Consider the following 19,905-nt stretch of genomic DNA (forward strand, 5'->3'; position numbering starts at 1 on the left):
ATCTTCTAGGTGTCAGATGCATTCTTTAAACAAAACAGTGTTCAGTTTGCACCAGATATTCAGCAAATATCCTGTTGTGCTGCCTCAACATAACCAGCCAGTTTTTTAATATTTCTGGCTAGGTTTTTTTTTGTTTAATTTTGTGACTTTTTTTAAATATCAAAATATAAAAGTGAATGTGTATCATTGAAATTTTCCTTCTCTTACTGTTTTTGCAGAATCTAGATATGAAATTACACTTTTTAAAAAGTAAGAGTAAGGAATGAAAACATTTGTCCACTGTATGTTTTCAACGTGGGCTTTCTGTGCTATCTTCTCCTGTCCTACACATTTTATTCCAGGTGTTTATTCCACTTTATTTAGGTGCTGATACGCTATCTAAACAATTGCCCTGTTCTTTTAAGGTCGTGGTAAATCTCTTCAGAGGCATCTGTTTTTCTATATCATTGTACAAAATCCTCTTTTAGAGAAACAGTATACTTATCACAAGATATTGTACTCCAAATTCGTACATACACTTGTTATTTTTCAAATAGAGATTGTAAGTGCTTAAAGCTTTTTGCTTTTTTTTATGTCCTTTAAAACGATCAGGACGTAAAACAGATGTTCAACATTTGAAATGCCTTTTGAGTTTTTAGGAGAAATAAGCAAATCTGGCTTGTTCAGTTATTTTGCAGAATTGAAATCCATAAAAATGACTAATCAATAATTTAAAAAAATAAATAAAAATTAATTCCAGCCCATCCCTATTTTCCCCATACATTTTATGCATGCACCAGAGTGCATACTTGATGTATGCAATGATTGCCTTCTAACTGGAGCTTCCCCCCTGACCACAATTTCTTACACTATAGTCACCCAAAGCTTTCCTCAATCTGCTAATATTTCTTTATTCTAAAAAGTGTTATGCCCATTTTCCAGCAAAATTGTAGTTGCATCAGTGCTACCAGCGATGTAAGCCCAGTGGTAGAGCCAGGTGCATGTATTTGCATCAAGTCAACTAACCCTGCTCAGTCACACACTTGTTGAGTCACTGAAAGTCTCCTCCTCCCCGCTCCCTCCCCCTTTGGCTTGTACCCTTCTTGTTTATACTTTTTAGGTCCCTTTGTTTAGGTGTGAACATCCTTGATTACCACTTTAGACCGGAAGTCATCGCCTATCAGTATATGGACAACCATATTTTCTCAATCACAACACAATTGAGTAAGCTTTTACTCTGAATTCTTTTTATGTTTTTTATATTTTTTTTAAAACTAATGTATGTATAATTTTAATTGAGTTCTGGACCCTCAGTATGTTTTTGACATGGACCAGATCAAAAGATGTTTGCTCACATTAAAGCGTGAATATACAATAAAACAGCATCTAAGTGTCTGCTACTGCCTTCCATAACATGCACATGTGTTTCTTCCCTATTGAATAAGGTCTGTTAACATTTACATAGCTTTTCTTGTCTCTGACTAGGTTAGCCTCTTTCCCCAGGGCCCTAAGGCAATCTGTTTTCCCTTGCTTAGTTGATAGTTTAGAGAACAGCATACCCACACAGTCTAATACCCCTTTGCTATTTTTATATTTCATATCAAATGTTTTTTCTCTTGGATGATACCTAGTCTGTCACATTTCAAAAACTCAGTTGGATATCCAACTAGTAAACAATACGTTGTATCCTTTGAGACATGTCTAAGGAATTATATTGTACTCTTTGTACTTTTAGCCACAGAGTGTATCTGCTTATGATGCAAATAAGACTTTTTTGGGTGTGTGTGGGTTTTTTGTTTGTTTGTTTGTTTTTTTTAAATGGTGGTATTGGGAGTCACACTGTGTCTAGGTATTACTGCCATACAAAAGTCAAAATCAAAACAATTCCTTATTTGGCTCAAAATAGGAAATATTTGAGGATATTTGGGAAAACATGGAACACTTTATTTTTATAAATAGGTCAGTCATCTCATTTATAATGGAACACAATTTGAGGTATACCAAGCAATTCCTAAGATCATTACATATTAAATACATAATTTTACATTTCTACTTAAGTGGGAGCTGTAGTGAAAATCCACATATTATATAATATTTATTAATCTCTTATAAACTCAATTTAACCTAAGAACAAGTACAGAGTAAACAGTGAAAGCTATGAGACAGGTCTTTCAGGACATTCCCTTGGGTGGAGGAAGGATGTGAATGAAAACCAACTCCTACATAGATTATTTTGTCTCTGATAGAGAACTTAGAAAAATTGAGACCACAGAGTAAAACTAGGTATTTAGTGCACCATATTTAAGTGGACACACTGACTATCTAGCTTTAAAAATAAAAGTTATGAGTGGTTTAAGATAGTACTTTGAATCCTATTGCTAAATTTTGTGGTTTTACAATGACACTTTCCTATTAAAAATTTTAATCACTTCTATTGCTATGTGAGACCCACACATACAAAAGAAGAAATCGACTGACTATACAGAGCAGTCAGTGAAAATTACTAGATATGAAGTGTTGCCAAATGTACAAAGCAAACTGACTTTTTTTCACTATTCACTTTATACAGTAATCTTAGGTGTTACTTTTAACAGTAAGTTTTAAGAAAAATTAATGTACTTTTAAAGTTGTCTGTGTCCCTTGAAAGTGACAGTTCTGAGCTCCGGCTGCAAATTTCAGAGTTTAAGATAAATGTGTTAGACATAATTAGTAAAAAATTTACATTCGGTCCAAGGAATTTACATTTGATCTGAGATGACAAGCTAAAATGTGGAAAGTAAATTTCAGTGCAACTTGAGGAACAAATTTTTATCTTCATACTGTCAGTATGGTGATAAGCTTCTGATGTTTTTTCTCTCCTGTTTTTCGTTTCCAGTGTTCTTTTTAGGTGAGTTTTTGAATTCTTTGAGTCTTTTCCCCTTTTCCCAACAGTGTTTGTTTATTGTCTCAGAGAATCTCAAATTTGGGAGCCTATTCAAAGCTTATTGAATACATGTGTTTAGTGTTAAGTCTCATCATATGTAAAACCTTTATTTTTGCATTCCAGTTGAACTTTCATCCATTTCAAATAAATCTGTTCTGGGAATACACAAATTAATTTGTTGCAGTTTTCATTTGCTATATTGTGTTATGGAGCTTGTTTTGTTTTGCTAGAAAGAAAAAAAAATAGGTAACTCCATGTGTTCTCTGTCCTACTTTCCTGTGCCGTTTTGTAATTTGAAAGTTGAACTACATTCACTTCTAATCTTCACTCACAGGTCCAACATTGCCTCGACAGAATTCACAACTCCCCCCACAAGTGCAAAATGGCCCATCACAAGAAGAGTTGGAAATCCAGAGAAGGTAAGATTTTTAGCAAACAAGGGTACATTAATGGCGTATTTACCTGGTTTTGATACTCAGCTATGGAGAGAGATACCAATAGAACTTAATTTTACATTGTAATAGCAATGACCTAGATTTATTGTGCATTAACTGTACCATGTAGATTTAATATTGAAAAGTAAAATGTGTGTTCCTTGAAATAATATACCTGAACATTTTTCAACAAGCTTTACAATCCTCTGAATCAAAATATAATATTAGTTATTTGACTTGGTTCTTTTGTCTTAACTCTCAAATGGTGCCCCATTGCTTTCCTTCTCGTGAAGTTTCTTTCTTAGGGGAAAAGACTGGGCCCATCTTGTAGTTCCTTTCTCCTGTCAGTTCGTCCCGTGGGAGAACCCTCATTTGTGCTTCTCAAGTAGTCCTGGGAAACTGTCTTCAGCTGGGGTAGTTTCTTTAGTTGAGCCTACTTAACAAACACAGTCCCACCTCTTGCAGACTCTTACTTCTAAGTCTGTGCAAACATAGCAATGTCTTCCCTCCAGTTGGTCTCTTGCACCAGTAATTACTGTAACAAGATTTCCTGGCTCCTACCTCAGAGCCTGGGCCCTCAAGGACTGTCCTCTTGTCCATTTAGTTTTCGGAACAATTTCTTTCACCAGTACCTCCTGTGGCAGTCCGTTGGGAGCACCAGCCCAGGCATTTAGCTTCCTGGAGTACGTTGCAGTCCCCTTTCTGGATTCCTGCTGTCCTCTTCTCTCAGGGTCAGCTAATTAAGTTCCACCTCTTTCCTCGGGTGCAGGTGGTGGTTTGACTAGGTAGCCATGCCAGCTCCAGGCATTCTGATCCAGAGGATTGTTATCCCTTATTCCTTCACACACAGTTACATTCTTTAAAGGCTCTATATTCCCAATATCAGTTAGAAGACTTTTTAGAAAAATGAATGCTCAAAGTCTCCTAATGCTCAATTGGTTCATTATAATTTACTGATGTACCCAGTACTTACGTTGCAGTACAATTTCAACCATTCATAAAAATAAGAGCCTATTTTTAAATCTAACTTTTTTAGTATTTACAGCCATTTAAATTTTTTATTTAAACAAAGTAAATCATTTTCTAATTGGTATAATCTGCTGGTAACTTTAGTCTTACAAACTTTTTAATTGAAGCTCACATTTTGATAAATTCACTTTTTAAAATAGTACCACAATAACCCAGCAGCTTAAATGGCATCAGAGAACTTCCAGGCACGTTTGCTGAAGATGTCATCAAGAGCCAATCTGTTAAAGGAGGCATAGAACAGAAATGTAATAATGTTGACAAAGGGAAATAGATTAGCTATGTCGGAAATTCCACCTTCAAGGGCTTATCTATATTATGGTGTTTTTATTTCATTTTCCCCACCAGTGCAGCTACATTGGTATGAAAAACAAGCGACTTGCAGTGGTACAGCTTACCCTTTCCAAATCATTTCTTACACTGTTGCAGCTGTACCAGTGTGAAAACCTAGTGCAGATAAATATTGGGTCAGGGATCCACCAGTCTGGACAACATAGACCTTCCTGGCATTGGCCAGTCACTAAGGTAGTGATTACCAGTAGGAATATTGGGAGAATTCAGTACCACAACTTTCAACCAGACTGATTTATTCTCCAGTCCAAGTCTCTGTTTTTAAATACTGTACCTTCATTCTTGAACTTTAGATATCTCTGCCTATTAACATTCTCTGTCAGTCAGTAAAGAGTGACAGGGAGGGTACTTTCTCCATAGAAAGAAGTAAAGGATTAAAATGCAATGGGGACTGAATAGCCCCCTTTCTGGTTGTGATCCCTCACAGGCAGGGGTAGTCAATAGGCAGACCGCCGTCCAAATTTGGAGTGCAAGATGCTTTTGAGTGGATTGCAAGGACAGAGGAGATGTGTGGGCGAGGCATGGGGCTCACTTGTTCTCTTTCCCTCCCAGGGGAAATATTGACAACAGGATACAATATTTCCTAGCCTTTCCAGTTCGGGGTATGCCTTGTATAACTTTTTTCTTAAACCAAAATAGTGTTTTTCAGTGGAATTTAGGAAACAAGTTAAATGTTAAACCTTCAATATCAAGTAATTAACAATGAAATACCAATTTAACACTTATGGATTTAATTCTAGTCTTGTTTTTTTTGCATGCATCTTATGTATGAAGTAGTGAACAGAAACAGATAGTTCTAGTTAAAAAACTAGAAGAGGAGTTCAGTTCTATTTATTGTACTCTTCTTGTTTGTGTCTAACTTATTTCCATTTTCAAGTTTGGTGCCTTGTGGACTTTTTTTTTTTTAAAGAACTTTCAGTGTGTGTTTACTTATACGCTGATGGCTTTACTACCTGCAGCAAAAAGGGCTGGAAAAGCATTGCATTTTGGTCACGTTTCCACAGAGGCAGCTTTAGCATGGGTTCAGGGATTCAGCTGCACCCAAAGAAATCATGAAACCAAAGGTACCAGACCTGAGTGGCACTGCGATCATTTATGCTGGGTTCCAATTCCACTCACTCAAATTTGGCCCAGCTGCCCCTCGATCATGATAGAGGGCAGCCGGGCCAAACCCGAGTAGTGCTGTGTACCCGTGTGCCAGGTTGCAATGCCAGCAGGCTCACTCTCCAGCCCTTTCCCTCCACACTGAGCTCAGATGAGGGTGCTGCTGTGGGTGGTCAGTGCCCCCTCAACTCAAAACTTATGTCCAAGAAGAGTCCACTTATTGAATCGGAAGACTACACGTACCCTTGCTTTTTTCAATGATTTCAAGATAAGTTTGAAAACTCATAATTTTGTGAAATATTTGACTAGAATGTGTAATTCTAAATCCTTCTGCAGTTTTTCTTTAGTAAATACATTATTTAAACTGAATATAATTGTTAACTTTAAACTTGAGGTGTACAATTGTTTGTGTTAACATCTTTTAAATTCCCACAGACTTTCTTGTCATAATAAAAAGCCACCAAAATATTCAGGAAAAGTCTTTTGTATAATTGAGGGAACAATGAACATTTAAGAAAGGTGTTCTACATCAGTAGTTCTCAAACTTTTGTACTGGTGACCCCCTTCACATAGCAAGCCTCTGTGTGCAACCCCCCATATAAATTAAGATAAAAACACTTTTTAAAAATATATTTAACACCATTATAAATACTGGATGCAAAGCGGGGATTGGGGTGGAGACTGACAGCTCACGATCCCCCATGTAATAACCTCGCGACCCCCTGAGGGGTCCCAACCCCCAGTTTGAGAACCCCTGTTCTGCATGCATTTTGAATGTATCAAGATATGTACACTACAGTGCTTGTAGTGTAGACACTTGCTACACTGACAGAAGGGGTTTTTCTGCCACTGTAGTAAATCCACCCCCTCAAGAGAACTTAGCAGTTTCTTTACCAGGACTTAGGTTGGCTTAACTACATCTCTCAGGGGTGTGACTTCTTACACCCCTGAGTGACATAGCTAGGTTGACCTAAACTTTTAGGCATAGACCAGACTTACAAATGTCCAGCACTTCCAGCCTCTCTAAAACCTCCCTCCCAATCTGCAGGGCCACCATTTGGATGGACAGTTTACCAAAGGTTTTCTATGACAAATGTGGTCATTAAAGAGCACATGGTAAATTTGCAGAAGAATAAAGGTGCTAGTCCCAGAGGCCTGTCCTAGTTGGATAATGAAACTTTGCCTATCTAAATTCACCCTAGAGTTTGTGTGTTAATCTGCTATAATAATTCAAATGGTCTTCAACTGCTGTGTAATGCTGCTATGAGCTATTGCTGCTCCTTACCCCAGAGATAGTTGAATTCCACTGTGGGTTAATTATATGTATTTGAGATAGAGGCAGAGGTGAAAGTAAGCCTTTACGGCATACCAGTAAGAAAGTGGCCACTGGTACAGGCCAGTACACAGTTGATGTTAGAGGGATGCCTTTAAATCGCTGCTGGAGCCCGGGGCACATGGCTGGGAAGTGCTGAAGGGCTGGCTGGGGGAGTCCGGCCCCAGCCCTGACCCTTCTGCCTGAGGCCGCCTCTCTCCCCCAACCCCTTGCCCAGGACCCCAGCCGTCCTGCGTACGTAAGTCCTTTAAGTTATTTTCAACCATAGATAGGAAAAATGGCATATTTAAGAATTTTCAGCCAAGAGCTATATAAATGTCTCAGATTGACTTCCCGTCTACAAATAACAAGGGAAGGTTTCTCTCGCAAATCTTTAATCAAAAAATTATATAACCAGATTTATTAATCATAGGTGTACTTCTTAATACCTGCTGTTCACTTCAGTTAGGAGTATTAAGATTCCTTTTTGTGCTTTTATAATACACTGGGCTACAGCAACCAACATTTTACCTATTGAATTCCAAAGCAGAACTAGTGAAGATGTTATCTCTAGTCAGGCAGCTGTTCAGCCTTTCTTTGCATTGATTTGAAAGGACAGAATTAGCAGATACATTTTAGTGCTCAAGAATTGAGGATGCTAAACACCTGGCAAGATTGGGACATTAGTGACTGAGATTAAAACTGTTCAAGGTGAAAGAACATATTTTAGTAATGTGAAACATTTGGATGAGCTACAAAATAAAATGTATTAAAGAATTTTAATTACATATGTATACTGAATGTTTTCTCTTTGGTGTATAATAGATTTATAATCTCATCCTCTTAAGGCTCAAATGCTTTTAAATTCTTTTACTTTAAACTGTGTACTTGATACTGCTGACCTAATGGATCTGTATCGAAATTATAGACTTATTACATCGTTAAATGTGCAATAAATAAAGTCACTAGCACCAAACATGTAATCCAAAACATTTTACATGAGTCATTTTTATAAGGCTATAGTTACACATCATGCAGTCAAATCAATATTTAAATACTTTGTCTGGCCATTTGACATCTTACTCTTCCAATTTGCTAGTACTATCTTCATTTTATTTATTGAAGTTTTTCTAAAACAGTAGCTCATAACAGAATGTGCCCCCTAGCATTAGGCAGAATGACTAAGCAAAACTGAAGGCAAAGTGTTCAATTATTCTTAAGTGTCCATTTATATGGGATCAATGATAGGCCTCAAAGCATAATAAAGGAAATATAGTGCTGCAGTTTTTCCAACATATTGTAGCCAAATTTTTTGATGATAACCAGTTAGATTATCAAATATGAATTCCCCCCCCCCCATTTTGTCATGGGGGCAATGGTAGTCGGTATAGGGAGGGATTAACACAATAGAGGATGTGTGAAAGAAATGTGAACGTTTGAGTAAATTTGATTGGTTTTGGTTATTCAGTATTCAATGAATTTTCTCAAATGGGTGTCTGTATTTTTTAAATGACTTAAGAACAAATAAGCATTATAACTTCTGTTTTAATACAGAACATTAGTTCATATCATGCCTTTGCATGCTAGTCATGTTGTGTTTATAATATTGTACCTCCTAGTCTAGCTGTGATAAATAATATATTGTGAGGCCTCTGAGTCAGGCACTGGGAGTAATATCTTCTATCATGTCAGTGGAGAACTCATTGAGTTAAGGTCTATAAATAGCTTGGAAATCATCACCTCTGCATACAAGTATTTATAAAGAGGACAAGAAACACATGAGAAGAGAATAATTGTATAGCTTGTAGGTTCAATGAAAGTGTATAGGCCTCCCATTGTCCTTCAAAGAAGTAATGGACCACAGATTGACCGGCTCCTGTTGTGAGTATTCAAGAGTCTGATTAGTTTTCAGAAGAAACAGCATGTATGTTAGATGTTTTCTTAAGTGTTAAATGTCTTAAAGTTCTGTTATAGCTTTTGTTTATTACTTTCATGAGGTTAAGTTACTGACAGAAGTAAAGGCAGAACACAGAAGTCTAATTATGCTGCTGTACAGAGTAGTGTGTATACAGAGAATGGTTTTGATTTATGCCACTGCTAATGTTTTGGGAGTTTTTAGTTCATGGTGCTAGATTGGCTCATGTAATGAGAAGGTGATAATTTTTATTTCGGGTGGATTGGAAGATTTAGAAAGGGATATATTTTATTTTAAACTTAAAGCTTAACAGTATTGTTGAAAGCTCTTTAATTCAACCCTAATTATAACTAACCTCATTCTATAACTGAAAAGATTGAATGGCATTAAGATGTTATATAAATTATTTAGCAAGTTTTTCACATTTTGATGTGGTCAGTAGAATGCTATAAAACATTGCGATTTCTGTGCTGCGTATCTTATTCAAATAGCACAAAACTCCCACTCCAGTTGCGGGAAGCGTGGAGATATTAAAAGCCACATTTGTACCTTCCTAATGCAGGGCTGCTGTGGGGCCAAAACTGCATAACTTAGGCAGCCAAAGTTGAGATGCTTATGGTCAGCTGCATTACCCAGAACCACTACAGAGGCATCTGCAGTGGCCCTGCCCCATCACACCCCTTATGCCAAGGCTTGTGGGGATGGCCTTATAAGACAGCCTGTTACTAGTTACATCTGTGGCTTTTCCTGATTCTCTGTGCAGCATAGTGGAAGGGGGAGTACTTATGTGGGTAATAAGAGGGCAAAAAAAAAAAAAAGGAGGGAAGAGAGTGTAGGAAAGGAAAATGGGTAAGAGATGATACACCTAAATTTTCTCCATAATGAGTTTAAGAACTCCTCCTTCCATTTGTTTATAGAAAAGGGTCTGTCTTTCCTTTCATAGTAGAGCTTTTTTCAAGGAGGTTATTCCTATCATGTCTGGCTTTCTAAGACCTTGTCTACATTAGAAAGTTATACTGGCAAACCCTCCTAGTGTAGATGCATTTTATTTTGGCAAAAGGACTTTTTTGCTGGTATAACTTCCATCTACACTAGGGCTTTGGCTGGCAAAGCTGTGTCAGTTAGGGCTGTGTTTTTTTTCCACACCCTTAACCAACATAGCTATGCTGGCAAAATGTCTTAAGTGTAGACAAAATATAATTAATAGTAGCCTAAAATATAATGGAATAACTGTCTTCATTTAGGTCTAGTAAGCACAGTTTGATCAGCTGATATATGATAGAGATGTCAGGTAACGTGGGCGTGTTTAATAGACTGGAAAACATTATTTTAGTTGAATAGCGTCTTCCTTTCTTGAAGTGGAAAAAGAAGGTGGTGGAGAGAACTGAATTACCCCTTCAAGATTAGGCAGTCTTGTCTTGACTACACTTGCAACTTTTTTAATGTAGAGTAGACCCTCAGAGTTATGAACACCTCAGGAATTGAGGTTGTTTGTAACTCTGAAATGTTCATAACTGTGAACAATAGTGTTATGGTTCTTTCAAATATTTACAATTGAACATTGACTTAATACAGCTTTGAAACTTTACTATGCAAAGGAAAAATGCTACTTTTAACTGTCTTAATTTAAATAAAACAAGCACAGAAACAATTTCTTTATCTTGTCAAATCTTTTCTAAACTTTTAGTAGTTTACAATTAACACGGTACTGTACTGTATTTTTTTCCCCCCTCCTCTGCTGCTACTTGATTGCATGCTTCCAGTTCCAAATGAGGTGTCTAGTTAACTGGTCAGTTCATAACTCTGGTATTCGTAACTATATGGTTTTACTATATAATAGTAGCTTCAGTTGCTGCAGTTAACAAAAAGTACATTGCTATTTGAAGAGCAGATTTGAGAATTTATGTATTTTAGCTTTAATTATTTTCAATGTTTCTTGTTTGCAATCTTATTCTTCCTGCAATCTCTTTAAATAGGGTTTCATGATTTTTAAATAAACAAAGTAGTTAGTTTGTAATCTGATCATGGTTATCTTTATTTTGTTTCTCTTTACATTTTCCTAGGCCCTTTTATGGAACTGGTTCTGTCATTCCTCACTACATGTGCTATAGAAGTAGGGTTGCCAACTGTCTGATCGCACAAATCCACACACCCTTGACCCGCCCCCTTCTCCACCTCTTCTCGCGGCCATGCTTCTGCCCTGCCCCTTCTCCAAGGCCCCCCCCTTCACTCCATCTCCCCCGCCCCCCGTTACTCACTCTTCCCCCACCCTCACTCACTTTCACCAGGCTGTGGCAAGGGGTTGGGGTGCACCCTCTGGCCTGGGGGGTGGGGGCTCTGAGCTGGGGCAGGGTGTTGGGTTATGGGAGGGGGTTTGAGGTGCAGGCTCTGGGAGGGAGTTTGGGTGCGGGAGGGGGCTCAGGGCAGGGGTTTGGGGTGCAGGAGAAGGTGCGGGCTCCGGCTGGGGAGTGATTACCTTGGGCAGCTCCCTGAAGCAGCGGCGTGTCCCTGTGGCTCCTAGGCTCAGGGGCTGCCCCCACAGCTCCCACTGGCTGCGGTTCCTGGCTAATGGAAGCTGCGGAGTCAGCGCTTGGGGTGGGCGCAGCGCGCAGAGACCCCCTGTGCCTAGGAGCAGGACATTCCGGCCTCTTCCAGGAGGCGAACGGAGCCAGGACGGGTAGGGAGCCTGCCTTAGCCCCGATTCACCACCTACTAGGAGATTGAGACCAATTCCAGGGGACTCCCAGCCAATCCAGGAGCGTTGGCAATCCTATATAGAAGTCTCGTCTGGTAGTGATTTGTCCTGGATAAGATTGTTATGATGTTGGATTATTTTAAATTAGATCAGTTCTTTATCATTTGAAGTTTCACTTGTGGAGGTTTTCTGTAATTTGATTTCTGCAAGGCAGAATGCTGCAGAACCTGGTCCTGTTCACTTAAGTTGAAGTGAGTGATCAAGTTATCACAATCCAAGAAACCCAGAAGAAGCACATTTCTAGTGCACCCATCACTATGGTATATGGGCACCAAATTGAAAGCTGCCCAGTTGAGCTGCTATTTTTTTTAAAAAGACATTTTAAGGAAATATCATGGAACAAATATGTCAATTTGAGGATTTAATATGTGTTTAATACAGTCAGATTGACAATGGAATCGTTGCATATAATGCTAATGTATTACAAAAGTAAATTTGTTACACAGCTATTGAACATGGTTTTTATATTTAATCTCCTATGTTGAAATATTGTCATAACAGACTACACATTGAGGCAGTACTACCTGCGGAATTGAGGCAAGAGTGCAGGGGGAGCCCTTAAAGCACAGACATTCTGAGACTCCGCTCTTTTCCCTGTCTCTGCAACATAGTCCTTTAAATAGATAAACCAATTAAAAATTAAGGGCCAGATTCATCAGTACTCTTTGGCTGATTTCTGCTGCTTTGGTGTATTGCAGAATCTGTGTGGTGTGTTTTTAATTTAAGGTTGATACTACATATCTTCAAATATGACATGGTAGCATTCTCTATGGGATTCTTGTCTGATGTTGCTGTACGAAATTTTAAATCATTTTTAAATTTGTCTGATAAACAACTTAAGGAGGAGTTAAGGTTGAGTGTCTTAACAGCATTTCCTCTATTAACATGTTTGGATTTATTCTAAGTGTAACCTTAAACTCTGAATTTCCTGAGTTTATAATGCTTGATTGGGGGAATTATTGCAACAGCCGGCAATGAATTTCATCCTTAAGTTACTCAACCTTCATCTTAACTTATGTTTTCCTCCGGGAATATAATATAATTTTTTTAGGGATCTACAATGGTGCATGCAAGGAATAATCTGGAAAAGCAATAACCATTGGGGTGGTGTGAGGAGTACAAATCTGAGAATCCCCCTTTATTTTTTCTCTGAGTCTTGGATGTCCTTCGTTTCCATATAAGCCAATAGGCATTAGGGCCGTCTCTGTGTCCCTGATGCTCTTCAGACTATTATAGTTTTGTTTGTGATTATTATTATTATTTTTACTGTTAGACCTTTGTTTATTCCCAAAAGGGACCTTGCACTGTTTCGACTTCCTGACTGGTTTATCCCAGGTACTTCTCCTTGTTCACAGAATCATAGAACTGGAAAGGCTCTCAAGAGGTCATCTAGTCCAGTCCCTTGCAGTCAAAGCAGGACTAAGTATTATCTAGACCATCTATGACAGGTGTTTGTCCAACCTGGTCTTAAAAATCCCCAATGTGGAGATCTAGGACAGAACACCTGACTCTGTATTGTGTGAGCTATTGTTAAGACTGACAGATGTCAGGCTTCAAACATTGTGCATTGTTTAATTCAAATGTCTGCAGTAGACCTGCCCACTAAATGCTTTATTTACTTCAGTGAGGTCATTCCTTGAGGCATTTTTCTGTCTGTGCAAGCTTCAGTTCTTGGGTCCAAAGTGTTAGAGAGCAGTGCTTGAAGTTGTTTTATCATCTGCAGAAGGTTTTAAAACAACAAATGGGTGACGGAAATCATCCGTAATGGGTATCATTCATTTTACCTCTCTTCCTCCCCACAACACCCTTCCCCCTCCCTCTTCAGGGACTCTTTTCACAAGAGTTTATTGCAACAAGAGATATATCACTTCCTCCATGTAGGACTCATAGAACCTGTACCTCAGCAAGTACGAGGCAAAGATTTTTACTCTCCTTACTTCCTAATACCCAAGAAAAAGGGGGGTTGGAGACCCATACTGGACCTTGGAGCACTCAAGTTCATCAATTATAAAAAATGCAGGATGGTCACTCGAGCAGCAGTTAGTCCAACTTTGGAACAGGGAGACTGGTTCTTGGTCCTGGATCTTCAGGATGCTCATTTCCATATTTCTAGGATAACCAGACATCCCGTTTTTAAATGGACAGTCCCGTGTTTAAGCCCTCCTGCAGGTGTCCCTACTTTTTCTTTAAAAAGGGCAAATTGTCCTGTATTTTCTGTCTCCCCCACAATCAGTACTGTCAGGTCCTGCTGCTGGCCAAATCCCTGCTCACCAGCCGCTTGCCCACCAGCAGTTGCCTTGGGAAGACGCAGAGCCTGGTACCAGGAGAGGTGGGTCCGTCCCAGGGGCCCAGCCAGGCATGGAGGGTGGGGAGGGTCGGTCAGTCAACACCACCTCTCCCCACCACACTCCTTGTGTGAGAGAGCTGTATGGGAGTGTGCGTGTCACCTCTCCCCATGTGAACCCTAAAGATAAGAAGGAAAATAGATAAGGATCTAACTAGGCAGTATTTCTTTTGAATGGGCTCCGTCAGTTTATTTGTATGTTTGTACTGCATAGTTCTGATTGATTGCCGTTGAACTTGCTTGAATAAGAGTAATTTTGCCTGGGGTCCCGTATTGGGCATAGGAAAATATGGTCACCCTACTTCTCACAAAGGTCTTCTGAGGCAAGAGGTGCAATCCCTCCTAACACTAGAGGAGATCAATCCTGTCCCACCAGACTTCATTGGAAAATGGTTCTGTTCCTGGTACTTCCTGTTCCTGAAGGAAAATGGGTGATAGAGACCCATTCTGAACCTAATGTCAGTGAACACCTCTGTCCACTCTCAGGGGTTCAGAATACTAATTCTAGCAGAAATAATTCCCTCTCTGGATCCAGAAGATTGGTTTGTTTCCCTGGACCTTCAGGACACTTATTTTTATATCATCATGTATGCACCCCTTGCACAGACATTTCCTGTGTATTGTGGTATTCAGGGACCACAAACAGTATTGCATTCTATCCTTCGGCATCTCCACTGCCCCTTCCACTACTTCCTCTAAGTGACCTATACCAGATATTTAGTGTATGCTACTATAGAAAGGGAATAAGGGTCTAGATCCAGTCATTTATCTATAGTAGACAGTAATTTGGTCCATTCCACCCCTGGAAGGCGTTGTTTACTCCAGTGAATTTTAGTCAAAACAAAAAGCTAAACTGAAAACCACAATCACATTCTAGCAGATAGGAAAGAGTCCTATTTAAGGGGGAGGGATAGCTCACTGGTTTGAGTATTGGCCTGCTTAAACCCAGGGTTGTGAGTTCAATCCTTGAGGGGGCCATTTAGGGATCTGGGGCAAAAATTGGGGATTGGTCCTGCTTGAAGCAGGGGGTTGGACTAGATGACCTCGTGAGGTCCCTTCCAACCCTAACCTTCTATGATTCTAAGAACATATCTACATGTTTAACTTGTATCTCTTTTGTGATGCACCAAGATACTAGTACACCATCTTGACTTTTCAGTGCTAATCAGATATTAGTTTTCTAGTAACCCACATTTTAAAATGTAATTAGAATAATTGTGTCCTAGTGATGCTGTAATTAACTTTTGGCTGTAATATAGCATTTGTGGCACAGTTTTAACATTTCTGTAATATTTCAACCAGAGTAGAATGTCCTAAGAGAACAACTAAATTATTATTAAGTAGTTATTTAATAGTGACATGAATGGTCTGATTTAATAATTATTACAGAGGGGGAAAAATACATGTCTGTCTTCCCTGGAAATGTAGATTAGAATTTCCCCCAAGTCAAAAGAAACTAGGTAGGAACAACAGCAATTGTTACAGTAGTTTGTGTGGCCTTGGGAAACGAATATGTTTTAGAGTATGACTTGAGGCCTGGTCCCTTAGACACAGAAATGAAAATGGTGAAATAGTCTGGGAGCATAATATAGTAAAATCTCATTCCATGGGCAAGTTAGTAAGAGAAAAGTAAGGAAGGTATCATTTGATTAATAAAAATCAACAGAATCATAATTTCAGCGGTGTCACCCTCTGCAGTATGGCGGTGGGAACTCTCTGCCCCCCTCCACCCATGGTTCCCAGCTCCAGGTCCTGTGATTGGTGGAAATTTTGATAATAGTGTTGTTAGAAATAGGCTAAGCTAGGGATCATTCAAAAGCCCTTTCTCCCACAAACAGTGATACCAAACATGACAAACCAAGTGTGTAGATATATATTTGAGAAAATGTTTAAAACGCAACTTTTAAAAATTATACTTCAACGTAGGATGCATTGCTTACATAAAAATGATACTCACCTTGGATAATCATGGGGAAATTAGCCTTGATGTGTAGGGCTGAAAACATTTATTCATCAAAGTCATTATCAGTGTCATCTCTGCTAGGGAACCACCACTAGACACGTTGTCACACTGATCTTCATCCATGCTGCACTCATATATCTCCATACAAGATAGGCTGCTGGCCAATCATTTGCAGGGTGGTTTTGCACACAAGCATTTGATTAGCTGAAGGATTGATTCTGGAGCAGGTAATATTTCACACACAACTGGTGTGATCAGTCCATCCTCCAAGACTGATAGAGGACAGTAGTTTTGGATGTGCTTGCTCATCCCAGATCCATTCCATTGCTTGATAATTTGCCCTCTCACTAGCAGGTATAAATGCACTCTTTGTCAATGGCAATTTTTTTCCATTTGTCAGCTTCCTGGAAAATGTCCTCCAGTATAACTCTGCAAGTGTTGTAATGTTGGTCTTCAAATGGTAAACTTGGCATATGGACTCCTCTAGTGCATTTATGACTTCATCAGTGACTGTCTCAGCCATTCTGGGCCTCTTCAGATTGAGGGTCAGAGTCTTCAAAGATTGAATCAAATGGCTTCCAGTAAGATCATTTGGTCTTTCCAATCTTCCAGTAGTATCGCATCTTGAAAAGGTATGGAAACCTGGCAGTGCGGTGGCTTTTGATGATCTGAGTGATAGGAACACATCTCAGAGAGATATGGCGAGTCTATTACCCAGCTGCAGGCATAAAAACAGAATCTTGTGGAAATCTTGGGTAGAGTCTCTCGGAGAGCACTGCATAAATCCAGAGTTCAGTAGCATCTCCCTAGCACTGATGGCATTGGCATGCAAGAAAATTTTAGTGTCCGCTTCCTCATGAGTACTACGAAGAAACTCCATTGAACAGTGCAAGGCAGCAGCTTCGTTACTCCATGCAATGACAGAATTCTTCAGATAACCCCTTGCATGTTGAAGCATTTTTCCTGAAAAATATGTGGTTAACTTGTCCTTTGTGCAAGTATCAGACAAGTATGGAGATATTTGTGGAGTCAGTTATTTTGGTTTGGACAAGTACAATACAGGTGAGCCACATCATATGCGCATTTAATTTACGCAAATTCAACTATACGTGCTTGGCAAAAAAAAAAGAAAGAAAGAAAGAAAGAAAAATAACAAGATACTGGAAATAGTGTGAGTGATTCCGTCCACCATTCCACTCAATGAACGTATGCCCCGGAGTGAGCATGAGATGGGAGACATGAATCTGCTGTTCCCTCAGTCGGTCTCAGTTCCCACATGCCTCTCATAGTGTGAGCATCTCGCCACGCTGAGTGTGATTCTAGTGTTTAAAGATACTGTACATATTTTTCGTGTAACTTGGCCCCTAAACGCAAGCCAACTACTTCATCTGGTGCTCAACCAAAGAAACAGCGATCTGTTCGAACGCTGGAGGAAAAACTGGCTGTGTTGGACTTACTGAGAGACGGTATGCTGGTCTCTAGCGTGGTACGTAAATATAGCCACAACGAATCTAGCATCCTTGCCATCAAGATTTGAGAGAGAAATTCATCAAGCCCTGGCATCAAGTGCTCCAATAACTGCTAAGGTGACGAGCCAGGTGCATGATAAGACTTTAGTGAAGACTGAAAAGGCATTAAACTTATGGCTGGAAGACATGAACCGTAAACATGTGCCTATCGGTGGCAACACATTGCAAGAAAAGGCTCTTAGCCTCTATGCGCTGTTCAAACCTCCTGCCGAAGAGGGACAGCCTTCTGATGAGAAGGAATTCAAAGGCAGCCAAGGTTGGCTTAACAGTTTTAGGAACTGCTTCAACCTCAAAAACGTGCAGATTACTGGTGAAGCTGCATCTGCCAATGAAGAGGCAGCAAAAGCCTACCCCAAACAATTAAAGAAAATCATAGAAGAAAAGGGCTATCTTCTGGAACAAGTTTTTAATGCTGATGAGACTGGGCTCTTCTGGGGTGGGGGGAAAAAAAGCCCAACCGCACTTACACTTCGAAATCAGAAAGACAAGCCCCTGGCTTCAAAGCAGCTAAAGACCATGTGACAGTGTTGTTTTTGTGGCAATGCGGCTGGGCATTTAATAAAGCTGGGCTTGCTCTACAGGGCTGCAAATCTCCGTGCCCTAAAAGGCAAGAACAAAAATCTCCTTTCTGTGTTCTGGCAATCAAATAAAAAGGCTTTGGTAACGGCAGCATTATTTCTGGATTGGTTTCACAAGCGTTTCATTCCGGAGGTCAAGCGGTACCTCAAAGAGAAAGGAGTTGACTTTAAAGGGTTGCTGATCATAGACAATGCTCCTGGCCACCCTGCAGTTTGCGCATAATAACGTTGAAGTCGTCTTTCTCTCCCCGCCCCCCCCCGTACCACCTCCAGCCTGTCGACCAAGGTGTGATTCGCTGTTTCAAGGCCACGTATACGAGGCTTACGTTCTCACAGATACATAGCACTATGGATGCTGATCCCAATCTTAGGCCATGTCTACACTACCCGCCGGATTGGCAGGTAGTGATTGATCTATCGGGGATCGATTTATCACGCCTGGTGTAGACACGACAAATCGATTTCCCCGATCGCTCTGCCGTCGACTCCGGAACTCCTCCATGGCGAGAGGCGGAAGCGGAGTCAACGGGGGAGCGGCCGCCGTCGATCCCGCGCCCCGAGGACGCAGAGTAAGTGATTCTAAGTCGATCAAAGATACGTTGACTTCAGCTACGCTATTCTTGTAGATGAAGTTGCATATCTTTGATTCCCCCCCGCCCCCATGTAGACCAGGCCTTAATGTGATAGAGTGTTGGAAGTCCTTCAACATTGCTGATTGCATCACTTATATTAAACAGGCAATGGATGCAATCAAGCCTGAAACAGTCAATGGATGTTGGTGAAACCTATGGAAAGTATGTGTGAATGATTTTAAGGGTTTCCTGACTGTTGACAAAGAAGTGAAACGCATTGTTGAGGCGGCCAGGCAAGTGGGTGGTGATGGCTTCGTCGACATCCTTGAGGAAGAAATTGAAGAAGTAATTGAGAGCCATAGGGAAACATTAACTAACAAAGAGTTGGAGGAACTGATAAAATCGTCTACAGAAGACGAAGATGACGACAACAAACAGGAAGAGCCAGCAAGTTGGAATCTTCATAAATTTGCTGAATTGTTCCAAGCAGCAAAACACTTGAATGATTTAATTTCGAATACAATCCCTCTATGGAACAAAGCCTCAAAATCAAACCTAGTATTACGGATGATTTGAGACCATATCAAGAAATGTTTGAGCAGCTTGAGACAACAGCGACAGTTGCCGATCACTGTGTTTTTCAAGGAAAAACAACCAGCAGCAGATGAGCCTATGCAATCAATTTCTCGAGCTGAACCAGAGCCAACCACTTTGTCTACGACTCGCTTTCCGTCACCCAAGCTCTCCATCACCTCCGTCTCCTGGATCGACATCAAGCTCTGATGACCCCCTGTAATTAAAAATACAGTACTGTAAAATTCTATTTTGCATATGTACTCTTTATTATGTACTGTACATTACTGTATACATTATACATATTACTGTACAGGGTTGTATACATAAAACCATGTACAGTATACTGTACTGTATGGGCTATTTAAGGGATTTTCAAGGGTAATTTGACTATATGCAATTTTCGCCTTACGCGCTAACTTTAGAACCTAACCCCTGCATAAGATGCAACTCCACTGTACCATGAGTCTCTTCTCTCTGGCAATATTTTTAATCCGTTCCTGTGCATATGTGTCAAACGCAAGGTGGAATTAGTCATATATTCAGT

At 39.9% G+C, this 19,905-nt stretch overlaps 1 protein-coding gene across 7 annotated transcripts in view; it reads left to right on the plus strand.

Annotated features, from left to right (window-relative positions):
- Positions 1-19,905, plus strand: part of ENAH (ENAH actin regulator) — a 145,446-nt gene that overhangs the window by 91,117 nt on the left and 34,424 nt on the right. For all 7 annotated transcript variants that reach the window (XM_084623363.1, XM_084623364.1, XM_084623365.1 and 4 more), the window contains exon 4: positions 3,237-3,321. In XM_084623363.1, the coding sequence (XP_084479489.1) occupies positions 3,237-3,321 (85 nt within the window). The remainder of the gene's footprint in view (positions 1-3,236; positions 3,322-19,905) is intronic.

Source organism: Lepidochelys olivacea (genome assembly GCF_965140295.1).
Source record: "Lepidochelys olivacea isolate rLepOli2 genome assembly, chromosome: 3".
In the NCBI taxonomy this organism is placed as follows: Eukaryota; Metazoa; Chordata; order Testudines; family Cheloniidae; genus Lepidochelys; species Lepidochelys olivacea.